The sequence below is a fragment of the Ursus arctos genome, unplaced genomic scaffold, assembly GCF_023065955.2.
Source record: "Ursus arctos isolate Adak ecotype North America unplaced genomic scaffold, UrsArc2.0 scaffold_24, whole genome shotgun sequence".
Classification (NCBI taxonomy): domain Eukaryota; kingdom Metazoa; phylum Chordata; class Mammalia; order Carnivora; family Ursidae; genus Ursus; species Ursus arctos.
In genome coordinates, this window is record NW_026622919.1 from 39,771,887 (window position 1) to 39,798,227 (window position 26,341).

The window sequence follows — 26,341 nt, forward strand, 5'->3', positions numbered from 1 at the left end:
GGGGCTGGGGAAGGGGCGGGGGGAAGACCGAACTAGGAACACAGGTCGTACTCAGCGTTCCGGCCTCGGCTGAGCTGGGGAGGCAGCTCGGGTCCGCCTCCGCGCTCTTCCTGCAGCAGCGGGTCCAGTCCTGGCAGAAACGCCCGCGCGCCCCGGTGGGGGGCGGGGTGCCGAGCCCAGGCCGTCACGTCCCGAGCGTCGGGGGGCGGGGCCGCGGGCGGTGGCGTCACGAGACCCCGCCCGCACCGCCCTGCTATCTCCCGCGCCGCCCGCCATTTTGTCTCTAGTGTCTGGTTTGCTGTCGGCGGCGTTGGAGGAAGTGTCTTGGTCTCTAGGCTTGTGGCAGGGAACGGGGTCTATTGTCAGTGTTTGACTCCGTAGTTTGGTCCGAGGCCTTCCGGAACTTTCCCGGGGCAGTCGGCAGAGGCTGCCGCCACCGCCCCCGCCCCTCCCCTAGGTCCCCCGGTCCGGGAGGGACCGCGCCCGCGTCACGCCCCTCAGCGCTCGCCGATCCCTTCTCTGTCGTTGCGTCCGCATCGCGTCCCCGGAATCAGACGGTGCCCCATAGATGGCCAGCTTTCCCCCGAGGGTCAACGAGAAAGAGATCGGTGAGGAATGGGACGGTGGGTGAGGGGTGCTGGTGAGCGCGCCGGGGCTGCGGAGAGGCAGGGAGTCCCCGGAGGAGGAAGCGTCTCTGAGTCTAAGCGGAGAAGGGTGAGCCGGGGCCAAGCCCTGGAGCGAAGAGGAAGGAAGCGGCCCAGCCGGTGCGTGTCGCCGAGGGGTAGATGGGGGTCAACATTGATGCGGCGCCTACTGTGCGCCAGGCTCGGCGGAGGCAGTGGGCGGATCTTCGGGTCTGGGGGAACCTGGGCGCCCAGGGCCCTCCTGACCGTGTGGTCGGGGGCGGACACCCACCCCAGGGGGACCCTAGTTTCCTCTAAAGAGGTCCGCGCACGGCCATCCTCCTGGGATTCTCTGGGGCGTCTTGTGGCTAGTGCTGGGCAGGTCTCGGGGACTTAATTTTACGACGGGAAAAGTAAACTTGTGTGTTCTGAGTGTAATGAAAGGGGAGGGGTCCTCATGTATATCAGCCACTCTTAAAGGAGAAATGTGATCGAAGAGGTGCCATCAGCCTGGAAAAAGTATTTTTAAAAACGGTATGGCGTTAAAGAAGGCAGCGGTTCAGGGGAGGAGACTCAATTATCTTTTCTGCGCATAGGAGCGGGGAGGAGCAGAATGGTTGGGTGGAGTGACAGAAGAAAATCTGTTGTATGGAAGAGCACGCTGAAAAGGCTGTCTACAAACTGGTCTGGAGGCTAGCCCTGCCACACCGAAGTCAGGGCAGCGGATCCTGGAGGTTGTGCGTCAAGACCGCCTCAGTGGCTCCGTTGACTGCACCTCACACTTAAATTCCCTCTTACGGGAAAATAGACAGTTTTGGGGGAAGTTGGTGCTGTGCGTTGTTGATAGGCTTAGTAAACCTTGAGCTTACCAAGTCGTGTTATCTTAAATAGGTACAGTTTTCATTTAAAAAATAAAATAGTTTAGCATCCCCCCCCCAAAAAAAACAACACTAAACTTACTGTGTTAATTAAATGAAAATTGGAGGTGGCCACTGAGCAAAGACCCTTTGCATTTCCCCATTCTTTATGTGTGCCTTCAAATATATGGAGGAGGTATTTCTAGAGGGAGGGAGAAGCCGAGGTAGCCAAAAGGCCCTCTATCCTGTATGTGGGTTCAGTTTTTATATCTAGAGACAGCTCTCTTAGAATTCTGGGCTTTTGTTCTCTTAAGGGTAAGGTTGAATGGCAGGTTGGGAGGGGACTTTAACCCTGGTTCTAATAACGAATTTAAATATACAGAGAAAACAAAATTCATGGTTAATTTTTTATTTTAACTGTGTTTTAAGACAATTAAGTAAGTCTTAAAGTGGAACGTGGAACCCAAAAGTTCTTATTCTTAGTCCAGTGGGCTTTTTTCCTCCTCTGCTACACAATAGTATCACAGGTAAGTGATGGGCTTTTCATTTATCTGTTTTACTTCATCTCGATGAACTATTTTTGAAAACTTAACCAGTCCTGTCTTCTAAGGGCTGGCTAGAGCTTCTGAGCATACCTGCATAAGGTACATCCCCTGAGTAGCCTTTTCAGTTAAAATTTTTCTTTATTTTTTTTTTAAGATTTATTTATTTATTTGTTTGTTTATTTGTTTATTTATTTATGAGAGAGAGAGAGAGAGGGAACACAAGCAGAGGGAGTGTGAGAGGAAGAAGCAGGCTCCCAGTGGAAGAGCCCGAAGCGGGGCTCGATCCCAGGACTCTGGGATCACGCCCTGAGCCGAAGGCAGACGCTTAACGACTGAGCCACCCAGGCTCCCCTCAGTTAAAATTTTTCATGTTTAGTTAGGTCTCAGTGTTATTTCCTGGCCATAGTGTAAAATTATTAGCCAAGTCCCAAATATCTAAAAGAACTTTGGCCTTTTCTAAGCTTAAGGAGAAAAAAACCCCCAAAACCCAGTTTTTGTTTGTTTCTTTGAAAGTACCATTTGGATACAGAGTTAAACAGTAATATCTCTATGTAGTTTTGTATCTTTCAGTAAGGACTTAACTTTTCCCCTTTTTTCTTGGGTATTAATTATAGCTCTTTGGTTTCTCAAATACTGAGAGAAGAGAGGTAAGATTCCTTGACTGCTGAGAGTCCTGTGTGACAGGGAGTACTGCCTGGAGCGACTGCCCTCTTTCACAAGGCGCTACCACAGATCCTCCCTTTCTGGTTATGAAATTGCGGAGAGGAATGTGGAGAAGGAGCTAAATCTGGTTCTCTTGGTTCAGCAGTAACTCAAGATCGTGTGTTCCTACTGTACAGATAATGTAGTATTGTATTTATTGAGTTCCCCTGGCAGGCAGCTTTTCCCCTCTGCAAGGTTGTTAAGTCATATATATATGGTTTTATTTATTTATTTATTTATTTATTAATAGAGAGAGATTGAGAGACTGAGTGGGAGGAGGGGCAGAGGGAGAAGCAGACTTTCTGTGGAGCAGGGAGCCCAGTGTGGCTCCGTCCCAAGGCTCCAGGATCATGACCTGAGCTGAAGGCAGACACTTAATGGATTGAGCCACCCAGGCACCCCAAGTCTTATATTTCTTAGGATACTAACATTAAACAGCTGCAGGTAATAAAGGTTTAACTTAAAAAAATTTTTTTTCAAAACGCTTCATTACCTTACCCTATTGATAATATTGTACAGTAAATATCTGAATGGGTGCTTGAATCATTTGATGCGGAGATCATTTGGAAAAGAAAAATCATTTGATATGCCTGTTAACAAGCAAGGAAACACCAAGCTAATAATGAATACTTGTGACAGTATAGCATCTGTTTGGTAGTTTTAAAATAATGACCCCATCGGGGCGCCTGGGTGGCACAGCGGTTAAGCATCTGCCTTCGGCTCAGGGCGTGATCCCGGCGTTCTGGGATCGAGTCCCACATCAGGCTCCTCCGTTGTGAGCCTGCTTCTTCCTCTCTCACTCCCCCTGCTTGTGTTCCCTCTCTCACTGGCTGTCTGTATCTCTGTCAAATAAATAAATAAAATCTTTAAAAAAATAAAATAAAATAATGACCCCATTTCTTGACTTTCTATATATTTAAGGATAGATTAGCTTATTATTTCATGGTCTTTGTTACTTGAAACAGTTTTTTGGTTGTTAATTTCCACCGTTTATACCAGAGGAGTTTTGTGATTGTGGGCAAAGTAGAAGAAAAATATAGAGTGATCCTAAAATACGGACTAAAAATTGTCTTTTGTGGGAAAGTTAGTCTTGCTTGCTAAAGGAGTGGTGTGTTCGTCTAATTAACCAATGTTTTTGAAGTTGAATGCAAGGGCCAGCCCTTGTTTTTTGAAATAAAGGTTATATGAATATACTCATCAAGTTTAGTTAGGGGCTTTCTCTTTAAGATAATGCTTGAATTTTTTGGTTGAAAATTTTTTTTCCCAGTTGGATTTAAAAACTTATTTCCCTGACGTGTGAAGTTCCATTTTTTTTCTCCTAAAATTTATGATTTTTTTTTTTTAACTTTATTTATTTGACAGAGATAGAGACAGCCAGCGAGAGAGGGAACACAAGCAGGGGGAGTGGGAGAGGAAGAAGCAGGCTCCCAGTGGAGGAGCCTGATGTGGGGCTCGATCCCAGAACGCCGGGATCATGCCCTGAGCCAAAGGCAGACGCTTAACGACTGCGCCACCCAGGCGCCCCAAAATTTGTGATTTTTAAAAGATAGATATGATTAAACAGAAACCCAAGTTATTAATAAAAAAAAAAAAAGATTAGACAGAGGTTGCAAATTCAGGGGCCAGGCACATGAACTCCGATGGTGAGATGACTGTATGACTGGCCTTGGAGGAATATAAGGAAACGCAGTGTAAGGAGCCCCAAGCCCTTTAAAAAAAAAAAAAAATCACTTGTATATTTCAAAAGAAAAAAGAAAATAATTCTGCAGGCATATGAAGGTCACTGGTTTGTGGATTTGATATTAAAGTCATGTAACGGCTGGTAAAAGTTGGGGTGGGAGTAGGTGGGGGTTCTGCTGCTTTGATCAAACCACGCTTGAGGTATTGTGTTTAGTTCTGGGTGCCACTTTTATGAAGACCATTACCAGCTGGAGTTTTTCCAGGAAAGTGATGGAGTGAAGGTGGGAATGGACTTGAAACCATGTAACCTAAGGAATGACTGAAAGGCCTGTGGAGTTTAGGCTGATGAAAAGATTCAGTTGCTGATGTCACGGCTGTCTTCAATGTATGACTATCACGTGAGAGCAGGATTATGCTTATTCTCTTAGGTCAGATTTGACTGGGTGGGTGGAGTGGCACGGAGGAAGATTTTTGATACTGTCAGCTGCACAAAAGTGAATAAGCCTTATTAGGTATTCTTATTTATGAATATCATAGAAAAATGGGTCTCAGTTTTATTTTACTTTTTATTTAAAAAAATTTTTTTTTTATGGGGCGCCTGGGTGGCGCAGTCGTTAAGCGTCTGCCTTCGGCTCAGGGCGTGATCCCGGCGTTCTGGGATCGAGTCCCACATCAGGCTCCTCCGCTGGGAGCCTGCTTCTTCCTCTCCCACTCCCCCTGCTTGTGTTCCCTCTCTCGCTGGCTGTCTCTGTCAAATAAATAAAATCTTTAAAAAAAAAAAAAAAAATTTTTTTTTAGATTTTATTTTTAAGTAATCTCTACACCCGATGAGGGGTTCAAACCTACAACCCCAAGATCACCAGTCGTCTGTTCTACCGACTGAGCCGGCCAGCCGCCCGTTTTACTTTTTAAACCATAGCTCATTTGTTAATGTATCAAAAACTTGGACAAGGAAATGTTGAAATCATTTAAGAATGGGAGCTTATATATGTGCTTTTATATTCATTCAATTAATATTTACTGATCACGCATCATATGCCAGGTGCTCCGCTGGCTGTTGACAGAGCACACGATGAGACTTGAAGTGTCACCTGAACGAGTGCGGGGGTGGGGGGCTGGGGGTGTATGTCTATACCTGCTGTAGCAATAAGAGTATAAGTGGTTCTTACTTGAACTGCAATACATACAGGATAGTTGTTGGGAAGTTCAAGCCAAAAACCTAAAAATACACTGTAAGAGTTGACCAGACAACTAATCACAAAATAGATAACAGGGAAACTAAATTGATACTATTTTATACCTAAAAAGGAAGAGTAGCAAAATTTGAAATCAAGACCAACCCAAGAAAGCAGTGGCGATACACTGACAAAGGTTCTTTCCCCATGTTGAGGAAGCTCTGGCTGCGTTGTGGGAACACCACGTACAGAAGGAGCTTGTGGATCGTGCTGCTTGTGAACTGCAGAACTAAAAGTCTCTGTATACTCCGGTAATATGCCAGTTTTTGTTATGAATGATAAATTTAAGTACATTTTCCCCAACATTTTGTTTATTTGAGAGAGCACAAACAGGGAGCAGCAGAGGGAGAGGGAGAAACAGACTTCTCGCTGAGCAGGGAGCCCAATGTGGGGCTCCGATCTCAGGACTCTGAGATCCTAACCTGAGCCGAAGGCAGCCGCTTAACTGAACCACCCAGATGCCCCTAAATATAAGTACTTTTAACTAAATTAGAAATGTATGAGATTGTTTATTCTCTGTCCTTAAAAACCAAAAGAACTACTTCCATTTGGGGGCCAGTTTACGGCCCACTATTAAGATGATTGAGGGTCACAATGTAATGCATTGTAAAGCACTGCTGGGGAGATTGTACTCAGTAACCTTTAAGTCCCTCCTAGTTCTGGGGGCTTTGTGATTTTTGTGACCTGGGCCTGAAAAAATATTCATGTTGGGGTGCCTAGCTGGCTCAGTGAGTGGAGCATGGGATTCTTGATCTCGGGGTTGTGATGAGTTCAAGGCTGAAATTGGGTGTGGAGATAACTTAAAAAATAAAATCTTTTAAAAAAAAAGGACTATTCATGTTTAAATAGACCATTTAATAGTGCTTTCCTTTGAATAACGATATCATATTGTATTTTATAGTGGCTTGTGGTTTTTGAAAACTATAAACTTATTGGAAGATACTTTTCTTACAAAGTAAGTTTAGCCTGTTGCAGTTTAAATGTTAGCAATTACTGAAGTCCTGACTTTTGCATTGCCTCATGTTTTCATCAGATTACTAACTGTAATATATCATTACGCTATTATCACTTGATCAGTTTTTTTACTGAAGCTTTCTAAACAAGCTCATAGGTGGGGGGGTGTTGGCAAGTCACTTTATGAAAACTCGAAAGTAGTTATTATCATTAAAGGGTCTTCACACCATATACCTGCCTTCAGAGGGTAGAGATCAGAACTCCTTATACCTTGTCTTCATGGAAGCTCAATGGAGTTGAGAGTCCCAAATTAATATGGAGGCAGTGTCAAGTTCATTGATTGGTTATATGTGACAGCCTGTATTTATTTTTTTCTTTCAGTGAGATCACGTACTATAGGTGAACTTTTAGCTCCAGCCGCTCCTTTTGACAAGAAATGTGGTCGTGAAAATTGGACTGTTGCTTTTGCTCCAGATGGTTCGTACTTTGCTTGGTCACAAGGACATCGTACAGTAAAGCTTGTTCCGTGGTCCCAGTGCCTTAAGAATTTGTAAGACTCTCTTCTTTTTTGTATTTTGTATCTCTTTGTAGAATTTACTGTTTTCTCTGTGGAGTAATAAAATTTTTGATATTTAAGTTTTTCCTTTTTAGGCCATTGTAAATGTATTTTAATCATAAGCTGAATATGTTTATTGGAAAATTTGCGGGAAGAATCGTTCGGCCTTGTACATTATAGAATACTTTCTCCGATGCTTTTGTGTCTTTGTATTAAAAAGCAGGTTACTGGTTCCTTGGTAGTGTATATTACGTTGTGCCAGGGCAGGTGACCTTTGTTACGTGACGCTTTTTGGGTTTCACAGCATTTTATTAGATAACAGTGGTATGGTGATCGTGTATTTATTTTTTATATACTTAAAATTCCTCTGCTTGGGTTTATTTGCTGAAAGTTTTTCTAAAATATATCATACACTGAATTTAATCTCTCCCTCGTTTTTGTGTCCAGTCGACCTTCGTGGTTATTTAGTTAATATCTTTATTACATATTATCTTAGGTCTAGAAAGTATGGGAAACTACGGATTATTATGGGTTATTTTTAAGGTAATTTCTAGTGTCAACTTTAATATCTTAAGTTATCAGGTTTTTTGTTTTGTTTTTTGTTTGTTTATGCTTACTTTAGGTTAGCTAAAGTTTATTGTGATTATTATTATGATTATAGTGGTTTTGAGGAAATTTTTTTTTAATGATTTTTTATTATATTATGTTAGTCACCATACAGTACATCCCCAATTTCCTTTGTAAAGTTCGATGATTCATTAGTTGCGTATAACACCCAGTGCACCATGCAATACGTGCCCTCCTTACTACCCATCACCGGTCTATCCCATTCCCCCACCCCCTCCCCTCTGAGGCCCTCAGTTTGTTTCTCATAGTCCATAGTCTCTCATGTTTCATTCCCCCTTCTGATTACCCCCCCTTTCTTTAACCCTTTCTTCCCCTACCGATCATCCTAGTTCTTATGTTCCATAGATGAGAGAAATCATATGATAATTGTCTTTCTCTGCTTGACTTATTTCACTTAGCATTATCTCCTCCAGTGCCGTCCATGTTGCAGCAAATGTTGAGAAGTCGTTCTTTCTGATAGCTGAGTAATATTCCATTGTATATATGGACCACAACTTCTTAATCCAGTCATCTGTTGAAGGGCATCTCGGCTCCTTCCACAATTTAGCTATTGTGGACAATGCTGCTATGAACATTGGGGTGCATATGGCCCTTCTCTTCACTACGTCTGTATCTTCGGGGTAAATACCCAGTAGTGCAATGGCTGGGTCATTGGGTAGCTCAATTTTCAACTTTTTAAGGGACCTCCACACTGTTTTCCAGAGTGGCTGTACCAACTTGCATTCCCACCAACAATGTAGGAGGGATCCCCTTTCTCCACATCCTCTCCAACAATCGTTGTTTCTTGCCTTGTCTATTTTTGCCATCCTAACTGGCGTAAGGTGGTATCTCAGTGTGGTATTGATTTGAATTTCTCTGATGGTTAATGATGTTGAACATTTTTTTATGTGTCTGTTAGCCATTTGTATGTCTTCATTGGAAAAGTGTCTGGTCATATCTTCTGCCCATTTTATGATTTGTTTATTTGTTTCTCGTGTATTGAGTTTGAGAAGTTCTTTGTAGATCTTGGATACCAGTCTTTTATCTGTAGTGTAATTTGCAAATATCTTCTCCCATTCCGTGGGCTGCCTCTTAGTTTTTTTGACTGTTTCCTTGGCTGTGGAGAAGCTTTTTATCTTGATGAAGTCCCATAAGTTCATTTTATCTTTTGTTTCTCTTGCCTTTGGAGATGTGTCATGGAAAAGGTTGCTTTGGCCGATGTCGTAGAGGTTGCTGCCTATGTTCTCCTCTAGAATTTTGATGGATTCCTGTCTCACATCGAGGTCTTTCATCCATTTGGAGTTTATTTTTGTGTATGGTGTGAGAGATTGGTCAAGTTTCATTCTTTTGCATGTAGCTGTTGAGGAAATTTTTGACACAAAGAAATTATACATTGCTTTATTGTTGAACTTAATCTCTTAGCAGCTGAAAAATGTCTTTTGATTTGAATTTATTTGGTCATATCCTCATGGCTAATAGCAAATTTTCACCTTCCCATCCATAGAATTCTGTTGTTATTCAGTATCACTATGATAATACTGAGGTTATTTTAATAAACATTTATCATTATTTAGTATCTGCAGGAGTCCAGAGTAAATAATAACTAGATGTCAATCTGACCTTTTTTCCCTTCAGTCTCTTGCATGGCACCAAGAATATCACCAATTCAAGCAGTTTGAGATTGTCAAGACAAAACAGTGATGGTGGTCAGAAAAATAAGCCCCGTGAACATATTATAGACTGTGGCGACATAGTCTGGAGTCTTGCTTTTGGATCATCAGTTCCAGAAAAACAGAGTCGCTGTGTCAATATAGAATGGCATCGATTCAGATTTGGACAAGATCAGCTGCTCCTTGCCACAGGTTTAAACAATGGGCGTATCAAAATATGGGATGTCTATACAGGTACGGAGCCACCGTTTTCAAAGCAGACCTGATTATTTTATGATGCAGGGCCTCTCTCATAGGCACTAGAAGATGTGGTTTGAGGATTTGAACTAACAGAAAGCAAGAATTGCGGCTGTGGATGTGTCTTCATGATTGGCCTGCATAGCATCTTCAGCTCATAGTTTTGTTTTAAGAAAATAGGGTTCTCACTGCTTGGTCACTCTTCAGAGAATATTTTAGCAAGAAGGACATGTCTAAGGAATGTAGTTAATTATCATTTATAAATTAGTGATTTAGTTTATGGCTCAAATAAGCAAGGTGTTTTCTTATATACTTTTTCAGTGATAGCTTGAGGCTTTCAAGGCAAATCTGGTTTTCAACAATCATTGTCTAACCTTTGGAAGGTTTTAGTAACATTGTATCTAAAGTTTACCTAGATAGGTTGAGAAGTGAAATTCTTTGGGCAATTAAAAGGGAACGTGTTATTCACTGACTAAAACAGTTTCTGGCTGATAGTATATACTCAAAAATTTGAAGGCATTTTTTTTAATGAGCATTAAAACTATGTACAGTAGAACACAGCAGGTGATACTAATATTGAATGAGGATAATGAGTCAGTAAATTTGGATTCTTGAAAAAAATTTAAGGAAAGCACATAGGTTTTCATAGAAAACAAAACTCACATTAGATGAATAAAGTATGTTTATTCACTGACAATTTTTTAAAATTTAGGTTGTTGTAAGATAACATGAATCTTTTGGGGAGTTTGACAGTCTGTTAGTAATCCAAGGCCAAGGAAAAGAAAAGGGAAAATTTGATTTTATTTTTAAAATCATACTATACAAAAATTAAAAAATGATACAATGTAGGTTTTCCTGATGATAAATTAATTTGTTTACACTTCAGAAATTCTCTTTAAGCTGATCTGATAAATTTAGGCTTTGCTATCCTGGAACTAATCCATTTTACAGCTGTGTAAATAGAGAATCTTCAAAGGTGATAGAAAAGCACTATTCAGTCACTTTGCACTTGGGAAATGAGATTGACAAGTACTTTTACATACACATATATATGTGTGTGTGTGTATATATATATATATATATATATATGTTTTATGTAAAGAACCCTATTTTAAAGAAAGAAGCCGAAAAAAATTAACAACATTGTCTTTTTTCCCTCTTCTGTCGCATTTAGGAAAACTCCTCCTTAACTTGGTAGATCATACTGAGGTGGTCAGAGATTTAACTTTTGCTCCAGATGGGAGCTTGATCCTAGTGTCAGCTTCAAGAGACAAAACTCTGAGAGTGTGGGACCTGAAAGATGATGGTATGTCTTTTTTCCAGGCTGTGAAACAGAATGAGTTTCTTAACATTACTGCTGAGAGATGTCAAGAAGTGTCGATCATCTGGGGATACAGATCTGTATCAACTATATGAGGACAAAATCTGTCAATTTTAGGGGTTTTTTTGTTTTTAAGATTTTATTTATTTATTTGACAGAGAGGCAGCAAGAGAGGGAACACAAGCAGGGGGAGTGGGAGAGGGAGAAGCAGGCTTCCCACTGAGCAGGGAGCCTGATGTGGGGCTCGATCCCAGAACGCCGGGATCATGACCTGAGCCAAAGGCAGATGCTTAGCGACTGAGCCACTCAGGCGCCCCAGTTTTAGGTCCCCCCCCCCCCCGTTTTAGGGTTTTATAAATGAACTGGTCTGTGTTAGTTTATTTCCTTGATCTTCAGGAAGGTTAACTTCATTTGCTTAGCAAAAATTTAAGTAGATCTTGAAGTTACATAATTTAGTAATCTAATAAAATTTAGATTAAAACATTTACATACCAGGATTTATAACTCCTAAATGCTAATAAGCATCATAATAAGTTGGATAGGTTAAGTAAGAAATTACCAAAAGACTTGCCATCCAGTATAATAAAAGATATCTTAGGTATGCCTGGGTGGCTCAGTCAGTTAGGCGACTGCTCAGGTCATGATCTCAGGGTCCTGGGATCGAGTCCCATATTAGGCTCCCTGCTCAGCAGGGAGCCTGCTTCTTCCTCTGCCTGCTGCTACCTCTGCCTTGCACTCTCTCTGACAAATAAATAAAAATCTTAAATAAATAAAGAAAAGGTATGTTAGTGTTAAGTACTCAGGTTTTTCTGAAATTTTGTTAATTGTAGTGCATATAAAGTTTGGAGAGTCTCCCTCGTTTGAGAGGACCAGAGATGAGCATCTCTTCCCACTTCTTAGTCGCTAATGAGAAGGTTTACAGTTTGGCTAACACCTTATATTTAAATAAGATCCACTGGTGCTCTAACAGGCTCAGGCTCGAGGTTGATGGCTTGCTTAGAATTACTGTGACTTAAACTGAATGTAGTAGGAAACAAAACTCTGAGGTTTGGAGACTTGTTCTAGTTGATGGGCAATAACCATTGCCTTGGAAAATAATATTCTTGTCCTCCCAAACCATGATGGACCTCCTCTGCATCTTAGCATTCTCTGACATTTTTGAAATGCTGCTCTTTTGAAGTGACCTCCAGGGCTCATACAGGTATTTCTTTTTGTTCAGGAAACATGATGAAAGTATTGAGGGGCCATCAGAACTGGGTGTATAGCTGTGCATTCTCTCCTGACTCTTCTATGCTGTGTTCAGTGGGAGCCAGTAAAGCAGTATGTATCAAAGTTCTTGTACATTCATTGTGAACTGGATTATAATAACGTGTGCATAATCATTTTAAATCTAAGTAACCTATTTAAGTCTGTGCTCGGTGTCATGAATATCTTAAATATTTTATTTCACGATGGGGGAGAATTTGCATGAGGGAAATTAAATATAGTTATTGATTGTGGAGTGAGAAACTGGATTGCTTTTAGTCAGAGATAATGTATAAAGTAAGGGGTATGTCAAATTTACTTTTTCTAAGGTCTAGGAAAGTTGATGTGCTGTAGAAGAGATCTAGTCCAAATGTTAAGACATTCCGCTAATTATTCTCTTCTCTGTTGTTCTATTTTTTTTGTCCAGTTTGCTGTTTAAAAAGTTTTGATTCCCAGCTGGTCCTGGACATTTAACTGAAAAAAAGTAACTTAAAAATCTAATAATAAAAATAGCACTCATGTATGTCTAGAGTGAATGATAGATGAAATCGACATGGTCTGTCTTGCATAGCATTCCTGTGGACAGATGAAGTGTAAAGTGACTCTTGGGACGGTTATGCTTATTCATGAACCTCTTTTAGTTGTCTGCTAGCTCTTAGTATAGTTAAAGAGATCTTAGTAGCTTCATATGTTTATGAAAAATGTTGAAGTCCAAATACATGGGATATTCAGAATACACCCTGAATTACTGGGGGTGGGAGTCTGGTTTTAAATGCATTTTATTTAGTCAGGAAGTATGTTAAAATGATAGTTGCAAATGTTGGAAGTTTAGAAAAAAAGTATTCAGTTCTTTAAAAATCATAAGAAGAACAAAGCTAGATATTGACATTGCTATTTTAGGCTGTGTGTTTTCCATATGCTTCTTGCTTTCCCTGTCACAGGTGGTGGCAGCAATATTGGTGTGATTGAGGTTATGCTGGCACCACTCGCACACAGGCGCACAATGGTGTTAGCTGGGCAGAAAGAGTGGCATCTCTGGCTACCGGGCTGGGGGCGACCTTTACCATAGGATGAAGTAACCTTGCATTCGGCTGCAAGGTGTACTGTACGTACACAGGTGCTGGTCGATGTCCACTTTCTGCTTTTCTTTCTTTCTTTTTTTCTTTTTTAAAGTAATTTCCCCCCGCAGTGGAACCCACTGACTCCTCCAAGTAATTTCTCTCCCAGTCTCATGGAGTTGGGAGTCTGACATGTGAAACCAATTTAATGTAATGTAATTGGCTTTCGAATGGTTTCTCTGTGCTATTTTTTTGGAATTCTTTGAGATGTTGGAGATACCTTAAGACTTGGATCCAACTTAAAATTCCTATTTATTTTTCTTTGGAAGTAATAATATTGTGTCTGTGCAGAAAAAAAAGTAGCAAAAAGGATTGCTTTACTCCAAGAGGAGAGATTGTCTTATTAGGATTGTTATGAACCTCCAAGCTTGTACTTAATATAACTAGACTGAAGTAAACATTTGAATCCTATTCAGAACTATTCTGCACAGTCTTAAGTACTGATCTTATAGAATCGAAAACTATGTGTAAACTTGTACTAAAGTAATTTAAATGTTTTATACTTAAAATGACTAATGGTTGTGGTTGGTTTGGGAAAAATAAGATTGGCAAATCTTGATTCACAGACATGTTGTTAACTGTAATATTTTCATAAATTAGTCTTTTCATTTTGTAATGTGGTTTAACGTCCTTGTTGTTTGCCAAAGAAATTTCATTTGGCTGTGAAAATTCTCTTTGCTTGCAGTATCTGTTTCTCTTCCTAGGCTCACGTTGGTGACCCAAGCCTATTGTAAACAAGTGATTATCTCAAAGGGAGATGCCAATGGAGTAACAATTTGTTAACATTACATTTTCTGTCTGTATATTTTTTAAAAATTTGGTAGTTTCTGGAAAAAAAGAGAAGGGGGTTTGTAGTACTTAACCCTATTTATTTCTGTATATATTTTTAGTTAATTAGTTTTTGGAATAAATGGATTTCAGTATAACTTTGTGGTTAAATTGCATTGCCTTTTTTATGTTTAGGCTTATTTTTAAATTAACATTTAACAGAAACATTTGAAATAGAATTTGCATGTCTACTTTAATTAACTTAAAGACTGATTTTAATCTGACTATGACACTGAGCATACATATTCTTTTATTTAATTCTTCATAATTTATAATGTTTAATATAATGTTAATTAAATTTAGCAGTTTTAGATTAAGTTGTGCCATTTTGTCCTCTGTGTGTCTGAATGAAGCTATAACATTTGCCTTTTTATTACAGGTTTTCCTTTGGGATATGGATAAATATACCATGATACAGAAACTAGAAGGACATCACCATGATGTTGTAGCTTGTGACTTTTCTCCTGATGGAGCATTACTGGCTACTGCATCTTATGATACTCGAGTATATATCTGGGATCCACATACTGGAGACATTCTGATGGAATTTGGGTGGGTACAGCATGAATGAATTGTAGTTTGTGGTTCATCTCTGGCTATTAGTATAGCTTTTAAGAAACTACATGAATGATTGGAATCACTAACATGTGAGACTTAAAATTGGTCTATCATAGTTTTAAATTTCAGTATTATTTAAGTCCTTGAATAATGCAGGGCTTCAGATAAAAATTCTAAAAACAGATTTGGCTCTCTTGTTCAGATCATGTTACTGTGTACGACTCTGTAGAAGTGGTCATTTCATTTAGTTTCATGTCAAGGTTTTGAAAAACAGTTGAAACTGACGTTGGAGTTAATCTTAGTGTCTTCAGCCATCACATTGTAAAAAGGAGATAGTAATTCTCTTAAGGTTCCTTTCATTTAATTTGGATCAGCTCTATCAGTCTCCTGAGTTGTGGTCATTAAGGCCGCTTTAAACATTATTCAAAGACATATGTACTTTGTAACTAGGTAGTTTTGCTTCTTGAAGTGACTCTCATTTTCACTGAAAACATGTATTTGACCTCAGGCACCTGTTTCCCCCGCCTACTCCAATATTTGCTGGAGGAGCAAATGACCGATGGGTACGGTCTGTGTCTTTTAGTCATGATGGACTGCATGTTGCAAGCCTTGCTGATGACAAGTAAGTGTGTGAATTATAGTTTGACCTATTGTCTTTTAAAGATTTCCTTTCAGCTTTCAACTTACTGGAAACATTTTTAAGGCTTAAAAAAAAAAAGCCTTTCTGCAGTGTGGGTTTGGGGAGATGTTGTGTGTCTTAATACTGGCCTGAAGAAGAATATCCACGTAAACTAAAGATAATCTGCGCCTTTCCCTGTGTTTCTTGAGTGATAACTAGTGTAGCAGACGGGGTAGATTTTTAATTAGCTTTTAGCTCACAGATTTATTTTTCAGTAATATCTTGTAAAGGCTGAACCGGAAGGACATTTCCAAAGTGAAATAAATGGTAAAAGCAGAGTCACTTGCGTCCACTGCATTTGAGGCTACGAGACGAACTGTCGCACGAGTGAGATGTACTGCTTACTGGTGCGAAGCGGAACCTAGGCATCGCCATTCCTTTTGCTCATGCTTTTATCATATGATGCACATGGTATACGGTATTAAGTAGTTTGGTCACATTAATTCAGAAAGTGATTCACTGTCATCTTTCCAGAACAGAGAAGGTTGTTTTGTTTGCCAGCAATCACTGTTTTTCTGTTTGTGCAGATTTTGAATATCAGGTCTGTGCTGTTTCTAGACGCATTCTCCCTGTGTGAAAGGGCTTTTTAAATGTGTTGAAAAGAGGGTAAAACTCTTTTTGTCTTTTGGGAAAAATAAGATTGGCAAATCTTAATTCACAGCTTTGTTAATTGTAGTATTTTCATAAATTAGTCTTTTCATTTTTTTTTTTTTAAGATTTTATTTATTTATTAGACAGCCAGAGAGAGAGGGAACACAAGCAGGGGGAGTGGGAGAGGAAGAAGCAGGCTCCCAGTGGAGGAGCCCGATGCGGGGCTCGATCCCAGAACGCCGGGATCACACCCTGAGCCAAAGGCAGACGCCCAACGACTGAGCCACCCAGGCGCCCCAGTCTTTTCATTTTGTAATGTGGTTTAACATCCTTGTTGTTTGCGAAAGAAATTTCATTTGGCTATGAAGATTCTCAGGTCAGATATTAATTGAGTGTAAGGAGAAAGATTCTGGTTGTGACCATTGTGGATTTGAACACTGGGAAGGAAGGCAGCCATGCATTATAGTGTCTTACGTGTGAGTTGATCCAAATTACTGATACGGATAGGCTAGAAAATATTTTATAAATGAAGTTAGAGTAATTGCTTGCTGTAGTGACGTGTGTGTCTATGTGTGGTGTGTATTTTGTGACTCAGAGTGGCATTTTTTTATCTGAAGTATAGATGTTGCTTTTACCTTAAATATCCTGTTAGATACTCACTGGACAATTTATTTCCTTTCTAGGATGGTGAGGTTCTGGAGAATTGATGAGGATTATCCAGTTCAAGTTGCACCTTTGAGCAATGGTCTTTGCTGTGCCTTTTCTACTGATGGCAGTGTTTTAGCTGCTGGGTAGAGTGATTTTTCTATTTTCTTTAAGAGGCAGTTTAATTTAAGGTGGCTTTTATTTGATGGGTTGGGGGGGAGAGCACAAGCAGGGGGAGTGGCAGGCAGAGGGAAAAGAAGAGAGCCCGATGGGGGACTCAGTCCCAGGACCCTGGGATCATGACCCGAGCCGAAGGCAGATGCTTAACTGACTGAGCCACCCAGGCGCCCTAAAGTGGCTTTTAGTCAAAGCAGCCAGTATTTTATTGTCACTAAATCATCCAGAAGGGCTCTTTATAATACTGTTACTTTGTCATAGAGGAGATCATTGGTTAGGCCTCCTTAACTGGGTTTTCGTGTGTAGTTTGTGGCTCTCATACACAGCCTTGGGTGTTAGTTGTGTGAGCGGGAGGATGTTGAAATACATGTACGTAGGTGACTGAGCTTGTGATTTTCTTTTTGTTTCTGTTCAGGACACATGATGGAAGTGTGTATTTCTGGGCCACTCCGAGGCACGTCCCTAGCCTTCAGCATTTGTGTCGGATGTCAATTCGGAGAGTGATGCCCACCCAGGAGGTCCAGGGGCTGCCGATTCCTTCCAAAGTTTTGGAGTTTCTCTCCTATCGTATCTAGAGGTCTTGGTGTTCCCCCGTCCTAGGGTCCGACGGAGCACACTTGACGCAGACCTCAAGCTTGACTGACTTCAAGTACCTGTTTTTCAAGGTTTAGAAGATTTATTTAATTTGATACATTCTTGTAGTGCATTTTGAGCATTCGAGCATATTAAGATATTATTTATAGACTGTAGGAGAAATATTTCCAGACATATCAAATGTAAATTTTTTTCCTAAAATTTGACTGTGAAACCATATGCATACATGTATATATTTAGATACAAGCTGCTATGTGTTGAATGGACCCTTTTGCTTTTTTAACTTTTAGTCCCAGCGTGTATATATTGCTTCAGGAGAGCCGCAATATCTAGCTTTGCTGTAAAATGGAAGGAATTTTTTTTTTTTTTTTTTTTTTATTCTGGGCCAATGAGAGGTGGTGAGTACTGGCTGAAGAAAGCAGAGTTTCTGGATTTAAAAAATGCAATTTTGGGTGGGGTGGGGGATCAGGCATCTGACCTGCAAGTAAAACCCATGGGGGAAGGCGTTTGTTTTCTTTAGGAATGGCGTCCAGGAGGTAGAATTTGAATGTGACATTATTAAATAAAAACGGAGCCAGGGTATAACTAAGGTGAGGGTGTGTGTGTGTGTGTCCCGTGTTGTCACCCGCCCCCCCCCCCATAACTATATAACTACCGCTGCGGGCCTTAATTTTGGAAAGCAGCTCGCTACTTTAACCCCGTGGTATAAAGTATTACCAATTGTAGTCAATTTGAAAAATCCATCTACTGTATTACTGCTAAATATTTTGTTATTTGTACTAAGGGACAGTTTATTAAGACCATGATTTTGCTTGTTTTTTTATGCCTTTTTTTTTTTTTTTTTTTTTTACATGTATCCTGTGTTTCTGCAGGGGGTAAATATTGGTGATTTGCCAAAGAGAAGCAATACAGTATATCTGCTTTTGCCTTCTGTTATTTATCTTACCTGCAGATATTAAGAATGTATGCATTATGTAAAATGCTTGATTATATATTTTTGAATTTTTTAATTAAAGACTTGTAAAAAACCACTATCGTGAATGTTTAAGTGTGTTGGAAAGTTTCGTGCTTTTGTGTGTCTGCAGCGTAAGACGATGCAGGACCACAGCTGATTAAGGCAGAAGGGTAATGGATAGCACAAGCACCACTACTTTAGAGTTAATGCCTCATGGATGCGGCCACCTTTACGTCGATTTGTTCTGGGAGAACTGTTGGCGTAATTAATGCTTACTTTAAAAGCACAGAAAAGCTCTGGAACAAGGGAAAATAACTATTGAGCAAAAGAAAAACATAATCTTTTAGGCTTAGAGTAAGTCTATCTGGTTAGAGTAGCCAGAGGAAAGTCTAGTGATGTGGGCCTTTTGAGGAGGCAAAAGAAGCAAAACTTTATTAGTCACGTGTGCTCTTAAAGATTTGGTTGTTACCACTGAAATCATCTGGCAGTTCTTAGACTCGGCTCTGTGAAGGGTATAAGGTGTAAATTTGAAAGCCAGTAGAAAATGTGCCCATTTCTTGAGAATCCCATTTTACTTTGTAATACGTCTGCTTTATAATTTGAAAATGATAAGGTACTATTACTTACTCTTCACACCATGAAATTACTCTCCAACCAACATATCTGATCAGGTAAAAATTGCATTTTTGGAAGAAGCATTCTCTGAGAAGTCCGGATTGCTTGCTGCCGTTTCATGTGAAAGTCCTAGTGCCGAGGGGAAAGGACGATTGCAGAATAAGTCAAGGAGAAACAGGCTTAAATTTCCCAGTTGTCTGTGGAGGAGATGATAACAGGCTGATATACTCTAGAGTTGAGTGACCAAGGGAAGGTAGGAGAGATGTGGTCGGGTCGGATTCTAGCTATAGGATTTATCAAAACGATACTGCCTTCTCCGATTTGCCAGAAGCATGCCATTTGGAGAACTGGCAAGAGATATTTATGTTCCCATCGGATTTCCCATTTTAGTGCCGTGCGGGGTGCCTCACACGCCGCAGCCAAGCTTTCCTTCACAATTTCAGGTGATGTTAATGACATCACATGACTTTAAGACCTGTAACTTGATCTTCCGTTGGCAAATCTTACTTAGCTTTATGATCCTTGAAGTCCCTTGCCTGCTTGTGACAGAGTCAAGTTGGATTCAGCCGGTTTGCACTGCCGTCAAGGCAGAAAAGCCTGGACTGCTCATAGCGTGCTTGTGGGTTGGGGCAGTGGCTGACTGAGAAAGTCCCAAGTATGAGAAGCCAACATCGATCGCCTCACAAGACAGAAACCAGCGAGTGAATCCAACCTGTCAAGTGAATCCAGTGACATTTTCTGAGTAATCTGACCAGGTTTGGGCCTAAGAATGCACTTTAACTATAGAATGTATAGATGATAAAAACACAAGTAATTTCTACAGTAGAGTTAAATACCATGTCATTGTAGGTCATTTTCAAAATCTGGCAAAGCATCAATTTGGAGTATACTGGTTTTTTGTTTTTAAATCCCCTTGGAAGTAAGGTGTTCGTGAGCAGTAAAGTGCAATCTGGAGAAATAGTCATCATAACCTTTTTGGTGAGATGTTTGGGAGGAATAAAGATTAGTAGACAATGTCATCTTGCCCTTTGCTCCATAAAGCTTGCTTTTAGCCAAAAGCAAAATACCTGGTTTGAATAAGGTGTAAATTGATTTATTTATAGTACGGGTAGTTGGGTAGCTTTGTGTGATTGTGATTTGGCATTCTATATACATTTAACAGTTGAGTCAGGTAAAAAGATTGAGGCTCGGATCGGGAAAGGAAGAGCAATTTCATTCAGTTTTTATTAAGTGGCATTTCCCTGTTGGAGACAACAGCAACGATTACCCTTGTGGTTTCTCTTTCAGAGGTGATAGACATGTAGGAAATTTCTCTACCTGTAATACCGCAGGGAGTCACTCTTCTGGTCTGAAAATAAACCCTAACTTTGACTTTGTTTAGGAAAACGTGTAATACAGTGATGACGGTGATCATTTGTTTTGTTTTAAATGAGGCTGAAAAACTAATGACTCTTTAAATAATCTGTTCCAAAAATAAAGTGTGAACCATAGAAATGCACCTCTAGTATAGGTCAGGAAATAGCGTTAAAATGACTTGTAATGAAGACAGATGAAGTGGTGACAAATAAGTGGCTTTGTGTATGTTTCCCAGTCGCTGTTTAATAGCGAAATGTTCTTGCAGGAAAATAAGGATGATGAATACTAAAAGCAAGCCGAGAAGGTTAGTGAGAATAGAAATAAAACAGCCTGGGATGAGGCTGATAGAAAACGGAAAGCAGGGCGCCTGCGTGGCGGCTCATTCTGTGAAGCGTCTGCCTTCGGCTCAGGTCATGATCCCCGGGTCCCGGGATCACGTTCCTCATAGGGCTCCTTGTTTATCGGGAAGTGCTTCTCCCTCTGCTTCTGCCCCTCCCCTCTGCTCGCTCTCTCTCTCTCTCTCTCTCTCCAAATAAATGAATAAAATCTTAAAAACAAAAACCATAAAGACCCAAGTTTACACTCGGCCTAATCAGCCCTAAGGCAAAATGGGAAGCTCCGCCCGTAAGTCACGTGATTCACTGGCCTGTCTCCTGCATCATTGGATCCTTAACTGTTGAGGAGGGCACAATTCCAGCATTCTGTGGGACCGGCGGGAACACCTCCGTAGCCCTTGCACGGGTGGCAGCTGTGCTAGAGCGCACAGGTGTCCCTCTCTGTTCCCTGGCTGTCTCCCCACCTCTGAGGCGCCTGAGATCATCTGGCAGGAATGACAGGTTTCAAGCTTGAATGATACCAGTTGAGTTTAGGAGAGAAGCCGCAAGCATTCCCGTGGGCCTGTGGGACGGGTCTGGAGCCCCAGGTCGGGTTGCGTCCACCATCCCCTGTTCTGTGACATGAGCTCGTTCTCCTGAATTTCACGGCATTCCAGTTCTTGCAGATACTGGAGTTTGGACCCATTACGTAGATGCCCTCTTTTTGGTGGTGGCGGAAGTGCCGCCCTGGCCCAAAGCGCTCTTGCCCTTTTCTTTGAATCCATCAACCCTGATTTCTACACCACTTCCTGGCCTTTTCAGATTTGCCCTGTTACTTGTTACTGCTCCTTAGGTGTTGGTGCCTCAGTGAGAAGGTAAATGCCTCGTCCCTCAGGACCTCTAGCCTCCTAAGGGCTCGGCCCGTGGCTGGCCTTTGGGTCCCAGTGACTGATTGTTGGAGCCACGGAAAGATGAGAAAGCCTAGGCCTGCTTAGCAGGCATGGAAGTAACCCTGTGTTGGGGAATTTGGATGAGAGGCCCCGAGCCAGCCCACCCAGCTGGTGCGAGGTGGAGAGAGCAGCTCGCTCACAACGTCTGGGTCCTGCTGCTCAGCCCCTGGCAAAGACGCAGTCTTCTCGGCTGGGCCCCATTTGGCCTCAGTCAGGAGGGTGTTCATACAGCAGGTTGGCCCAGTTCCTCAACCCCAGGGCCTGCTGCCCAGAGGACTTCGCCCAAGTGCTGGCCGAGGCTGCCGTCCCAAGGTTGATGCAGCCTTGGCTGCTTCACAGCTTGGAACTTGGGAGCTTCGAGATAGCTAGCTAGATACAGAAGTGCTGTAATAATGCCTCCCTACATGAGTAGCGGTTAGCCTTTGTGTCTGCACGACGTCAGGGACGCGGTGGGCATTCAACGTTGGTACTCCCATTTGTTGAGCATTGGCCAAGTGCTCATCGCCATTCCTGCCTGGTGCTTTCTGACAACCCAAGTAGTAGTAGTCCCGTTTGTAGCTGTGGCGGGTCAGAGAGACCAACTTACTCGTCAAGGTCATACAACTGAGCAATGACATCCAGGATTTGAATTCCTGTCTGCAGGGCCCCGTTTCCCTCCATGACGGCCACGGATGGGCACGATACTTCAGGTAAGGCATTCAGTCAACACAGATGCCTAAGCGTGTCCCTGCCTGTGTCTGCCAACCCCTTTGGGGTCAGCATGCTGTCAGGCTCAACCTTTCCCCAACACACCCTGCTTTTCCCTGAATCACGGAAAAAATGAGCATAGAAGGAGTGACTCCAAATTTAATTTGGAGATGGAAACCCACGCAGACGAGAAAATGACTGTTGAGCTCTGTCCTTTGCCCACCGTCTGGGGGAAACTGCACTGGATGTCGGTCAGTTTCTTGTTCCCCTCAGGAGTTTATCTCGGGGCCCCTGGGTGGCTCAGTCGTTAAGCATCTGCCTTCGGCTCAGGTCATGTTCCCAGGGTTCTGGGATCGAGCCATACATCAGGCTCTGCTTGGCGGGAAGCCTGCTTCTTCCTCTCCCACTCCCCCTGCTTGTGTTCCCTCTCTCACTGTCTCTCTCTCTGTCAAATAAATAAAATCTTGAAAAAAAGAAAAAACTTATCTCAAACAAATCGTTTTTATTACCCATGTGAACAATCAAACACAGGCCGAAACAGGAAGCAGCAGAGCAGTCACTAGAGATGAGAAAGTCAGCTGGCCGCCCAGCCACTGGCTTGAGAGATCTACACCAGGGCTGGTGACAAGCTGCCAGGTCCAGGGGAAACCCGAGCCCCTTGCGCCAGCTGTGCCGGCGAGGTTAGACTCCCTGGCCTGGAGCTGACCCAACGGGAACACCAGCCACTAGCAAGGCGCTGCGCCAGGTGGGAGGTTATACCATCAAAGGAGTGGGGCAGTTCACAGCCAGGAAAGGCCCAAGTCTGAAATAAAGGATCAGAACGTCCTTAACACATTCATGGATTAAAAGCTACACTTTTATCCCTCCGCATTTGAACAACTCAAATTGGGATAAATTTTAGAAATGATGGTGTCTTTAAGTTCCTTCCTTTCTTTCCTTCCTTCTCTTCTTTTTTTCCTTTCCTTTTCTTTTTTTCTCTTTCAGATTTTATTTGTCAGAGAACGAGTACAAGCAGGGGGAACGACAGGCAGAAGGAGAGGGAGAAGCAGGCTCCCCGCCGAGCAAGGAGCCCGATGCAGGACTCGATCCCAGGACCCTGGGATCGTGACCCGAGCTGAAGGCAGATGCTCAATGGACTGAGTCACCCAGGTATCCCTGTTCTTTCTAAGTGGTACACCCTCGTGGTACAGATTATAATCAGTGGCATCTAGGATTTGATGAATGACAAAGTGGAATTTATACAGAATTAAAAGGTCAATGGGATGTTATAGATAACATCAAAAGTAGAAGACACCGGGGACAGATGGGGGACAGACGATGCATGAAGGGTGAGGTAAGGCAGTGAAGGTGAAAGGGGAGAACATCTGTGAGCCCTTCCTGAAAAACGGTTGGACAATGAAAATCTATTAAAACTGAAAAATGGCTAACACAGTGATGGAACCACTGCCCTAAGCGTTTCCCTATATAATCTCACGGCAACCCCATGAGGCAGGTATTGTGTTCCCCATTTTATACATGAGGAAACAGGCCGAGAGCCTTAACTAACCTGCCAAAAAGCCGAGCCCCCCATAGCAAGGGGTGGAGGGAGGAGCCAGGAAGACAGAACAGTTGTGTGATCTGCCGTGCGCACAGAGTTCCACCTGGAGCTTCCTGGCAGGCAGAGCAAAGTAGGATCGGAACGTAAAGATGTGCTCAGTAAATGCAAATCTCCACATGGATGTTTAAAGTACTGTCTTCATGATTTTATTGTTTTTAAAGGTAAATGCTGATGACTTTTTAAAGTCAAGCTACATGGAGAAGTACAAAAAACTGCGTACTGTTCCTCTTCCCAGAAGCAACGTAGGGGATCTCTGGCATCTTCCTCCGCAAATGAGAGGGAGGAAGGGGGGTGAGGGGAAGAGAATGGGAGAGAGAGGTAGAGTGCCTAGCTGGAACTTTTCTGGGGAAAGTGGGTCACTGCAGCCTGTTTTCTCAGCACTACATAAATACTGGGAGGCCATCAAGACATCTGCCGACGAGGCCAAGGCAGTCTGGTTATATACTTACAATTCCGTTGGCTTCAGAGTCAAGAAACACTTGGTTTAAAATCTCTGCTCTACATCGTAGCTGTGTGACCTTGAACAAGTCCCTTCACCTCCAGAACGGTCTCTCCCTCACCTGTGAAATTGGACATCATCCTAGCACCTAAACCCCAGGTTATCAGGAAGAAAGGAGGTCAAGCCCCACAAGCACTTAGCATAGCGCCTAGCCCAAAGTAGCCGCCCCGTTATGATGATGCCTAAGGGAGCACATCTCCATAGCAACAGGGGCCTTGGGTGTTTATCCTTATCCCCTTCCCCAGACAAAGTTGAGGCAAACCAGAGACTTTTTTTTTAAGCATATCAGCCATTCTTGAAGTGTTTTGTTTTGTTGTTTCGGAAATAAATGCCAAAGACCTTAGAAACAGCCGCACCCCAATGGGGGCCTCCCGTGAGCAGGCAGATGATGGGGAGGGATGGACGGGGAGGAGGAGAACTGGGTGGAATGGAGCACAGCTTCCTGCCCCTAAGACACAAGTCCTGCGGCCCAGGGAGGAGCCTCCTTCCGCTGCTGGAGGGGAAGGCAGACAGCCTGCGGGGTGCTGGGGAGGCTGTAGCTGGGGCGGGCAGACGTTTCTGCTGGGACCAGTACGGGGCCACTTCCCTGAGCTGGGCTGTGTGCAGACTGCCTGTTGGGGGACACTTCAGCTGCACCCATCCAGACACACAACCACCCTCTCAGGCCTGCCCCGCCTCTGCCCAGGCAGTGACTGTCCCCTGGCTTCCTTGGCATCCCGGCCCTCCCTCTATTCCAGCACTTGTCCGTCACTCATGCACTCACCCAGTCATTCATTCATTCCTGCCTGCCTTTGGGCATTCATCCTGTTAGCCAGGAGGCAAGGGGCAGCTACTCCCATCAGAGGGCTGAAAGCTGTCAGTAAAAGGGAGGAGGAGGAAGGGACACACCAGGGCAGGACCAGCAGCCCCCACCAACGAGACAACACCCAGCGAGGGGTTGTGTTGACGGTTCACCTTTTAGCCCCTTATGGGAGCCAGTTTCAGGCGGTTTGGAGCTAAGGGCCTGCGCAGAGCTGTCCTGAAGTTACCTTAAGCTCATGTGAATACTAAGATCACCTCCCATGGGCGGGTTTGCTGCCATTTTTTGAACATACCGCGAATGCACCGGCCTGTTGACACGCTGGGCATGCGCAATGGCACCACAGTGCCTAAGTAATAGAGAATGTGTAAGTCTCTTAATGTATATGCAAGCTCCCTGCCCCGCCCCCTAATACACGGCCTCGAAGCTTCCTGCGCTAACCCCACGGGGAGCCAGCGCTCTGTGAGCTCTCCCTGTCTCCTTCCTCGTAGCAAGTAATAAAAAGTCTTGGCTTTCAACACTTCTTGGGTTGTGTCCAGTTGAATGAACCCCATGCAGGGAGCCCCTTGTGTTGTTACAATTCGTCCACTCAGCAGCACCTGAGCCCTTGCCTCTCGCCAGACCAGACCCGGTGCCAGGGACACTAGGACACAGTTCCTGCCCTCAGAGAAGCCCAGTCTAGGAAGCAGATGGGAAAGCTAAGGGAAAGCCACTCTCCTAGTCTCTATTATGGGCTCTGTGCAGGATCACTCTTCACCCCCCCTTTTGCTGGGCTTATCACAGGAGCAGCCAAGAAAGCGGGTCGATGGCAGAGTCCGCAGCCAAACTGCCAGGTGGGCACCCAGCTCTGTTCGAACTAGCTGTGGCACATCAGGCAGGAACGGAGCTTCTCTGTGCCTCTGTTTGCCTGGCTGTAAAATGGGGGTAATAATAGTTCCACCCTCACAGGGTTGTTATCGGGGTTAAAGGACTTGCTAGTTAGAAGACTGGAGTAGGGCCTGGCCTACAGCACAATATCGGTGATTAAGTTTTTCTTTATGAAGCTGCCAGTTCTTGGGATAGCTAGCACTGGGGTTCTATCCCGAGCTCACCAGAGCTCCCAGTGAGTGTGCCCCATGGCCCTCACCAGAGAACGGGTAAGTTAAGGC

At 42.9% G+C, this 26,341-nt stretch overlaps 1 protein-coding gene across 2 annotated transcripts; it reads left to right on the top strand.

Moving 5' to 3' along the window:
* The first annotated feature begins 269 nt into the window (after positions 1-269).
* Positions 270-25,707, top strand: WSB1 (WD repeat and SOCS box containing 1). Of its 2 annotated transcripts, none has more exons than XM_026517674.4 (9): positions 270-608; positions 6,978-7,146; positions 9,394-9,662; positions 10,840-10,971; positions 12,206-12,306; positions 14,557-14,729; positions 15,244-15,357; positions 16,689-16,796; positions 17,243-18,452. In XM_026517674.4, the coding sequence occupies exons 1-9, from the start codon at positions 569-571 to the stop codon at positions 17,400-17,402; spliced, it is 1,266 nt and encodes a 421-aa protein (XP_026373459.2). In that variant the 5' UTR covers positions 270-568; the 3' UTR covers positions 17,403-18,452. The 2 variants fall into 2 exon arrangements, with proteins under 2 accessions (XP_026373459.2, XP_057173899.1); XM_057317916.1 differs by lacking the exons at positions 16,689-16,796; positions 17,243-18,452 and adding exons at positions 22,254-22,300; positions 23,283-25,707 and having other exon boundaries at positions 279-608.
* Positions 25,708-26,341: the final 634 nt, after the last annotated feature.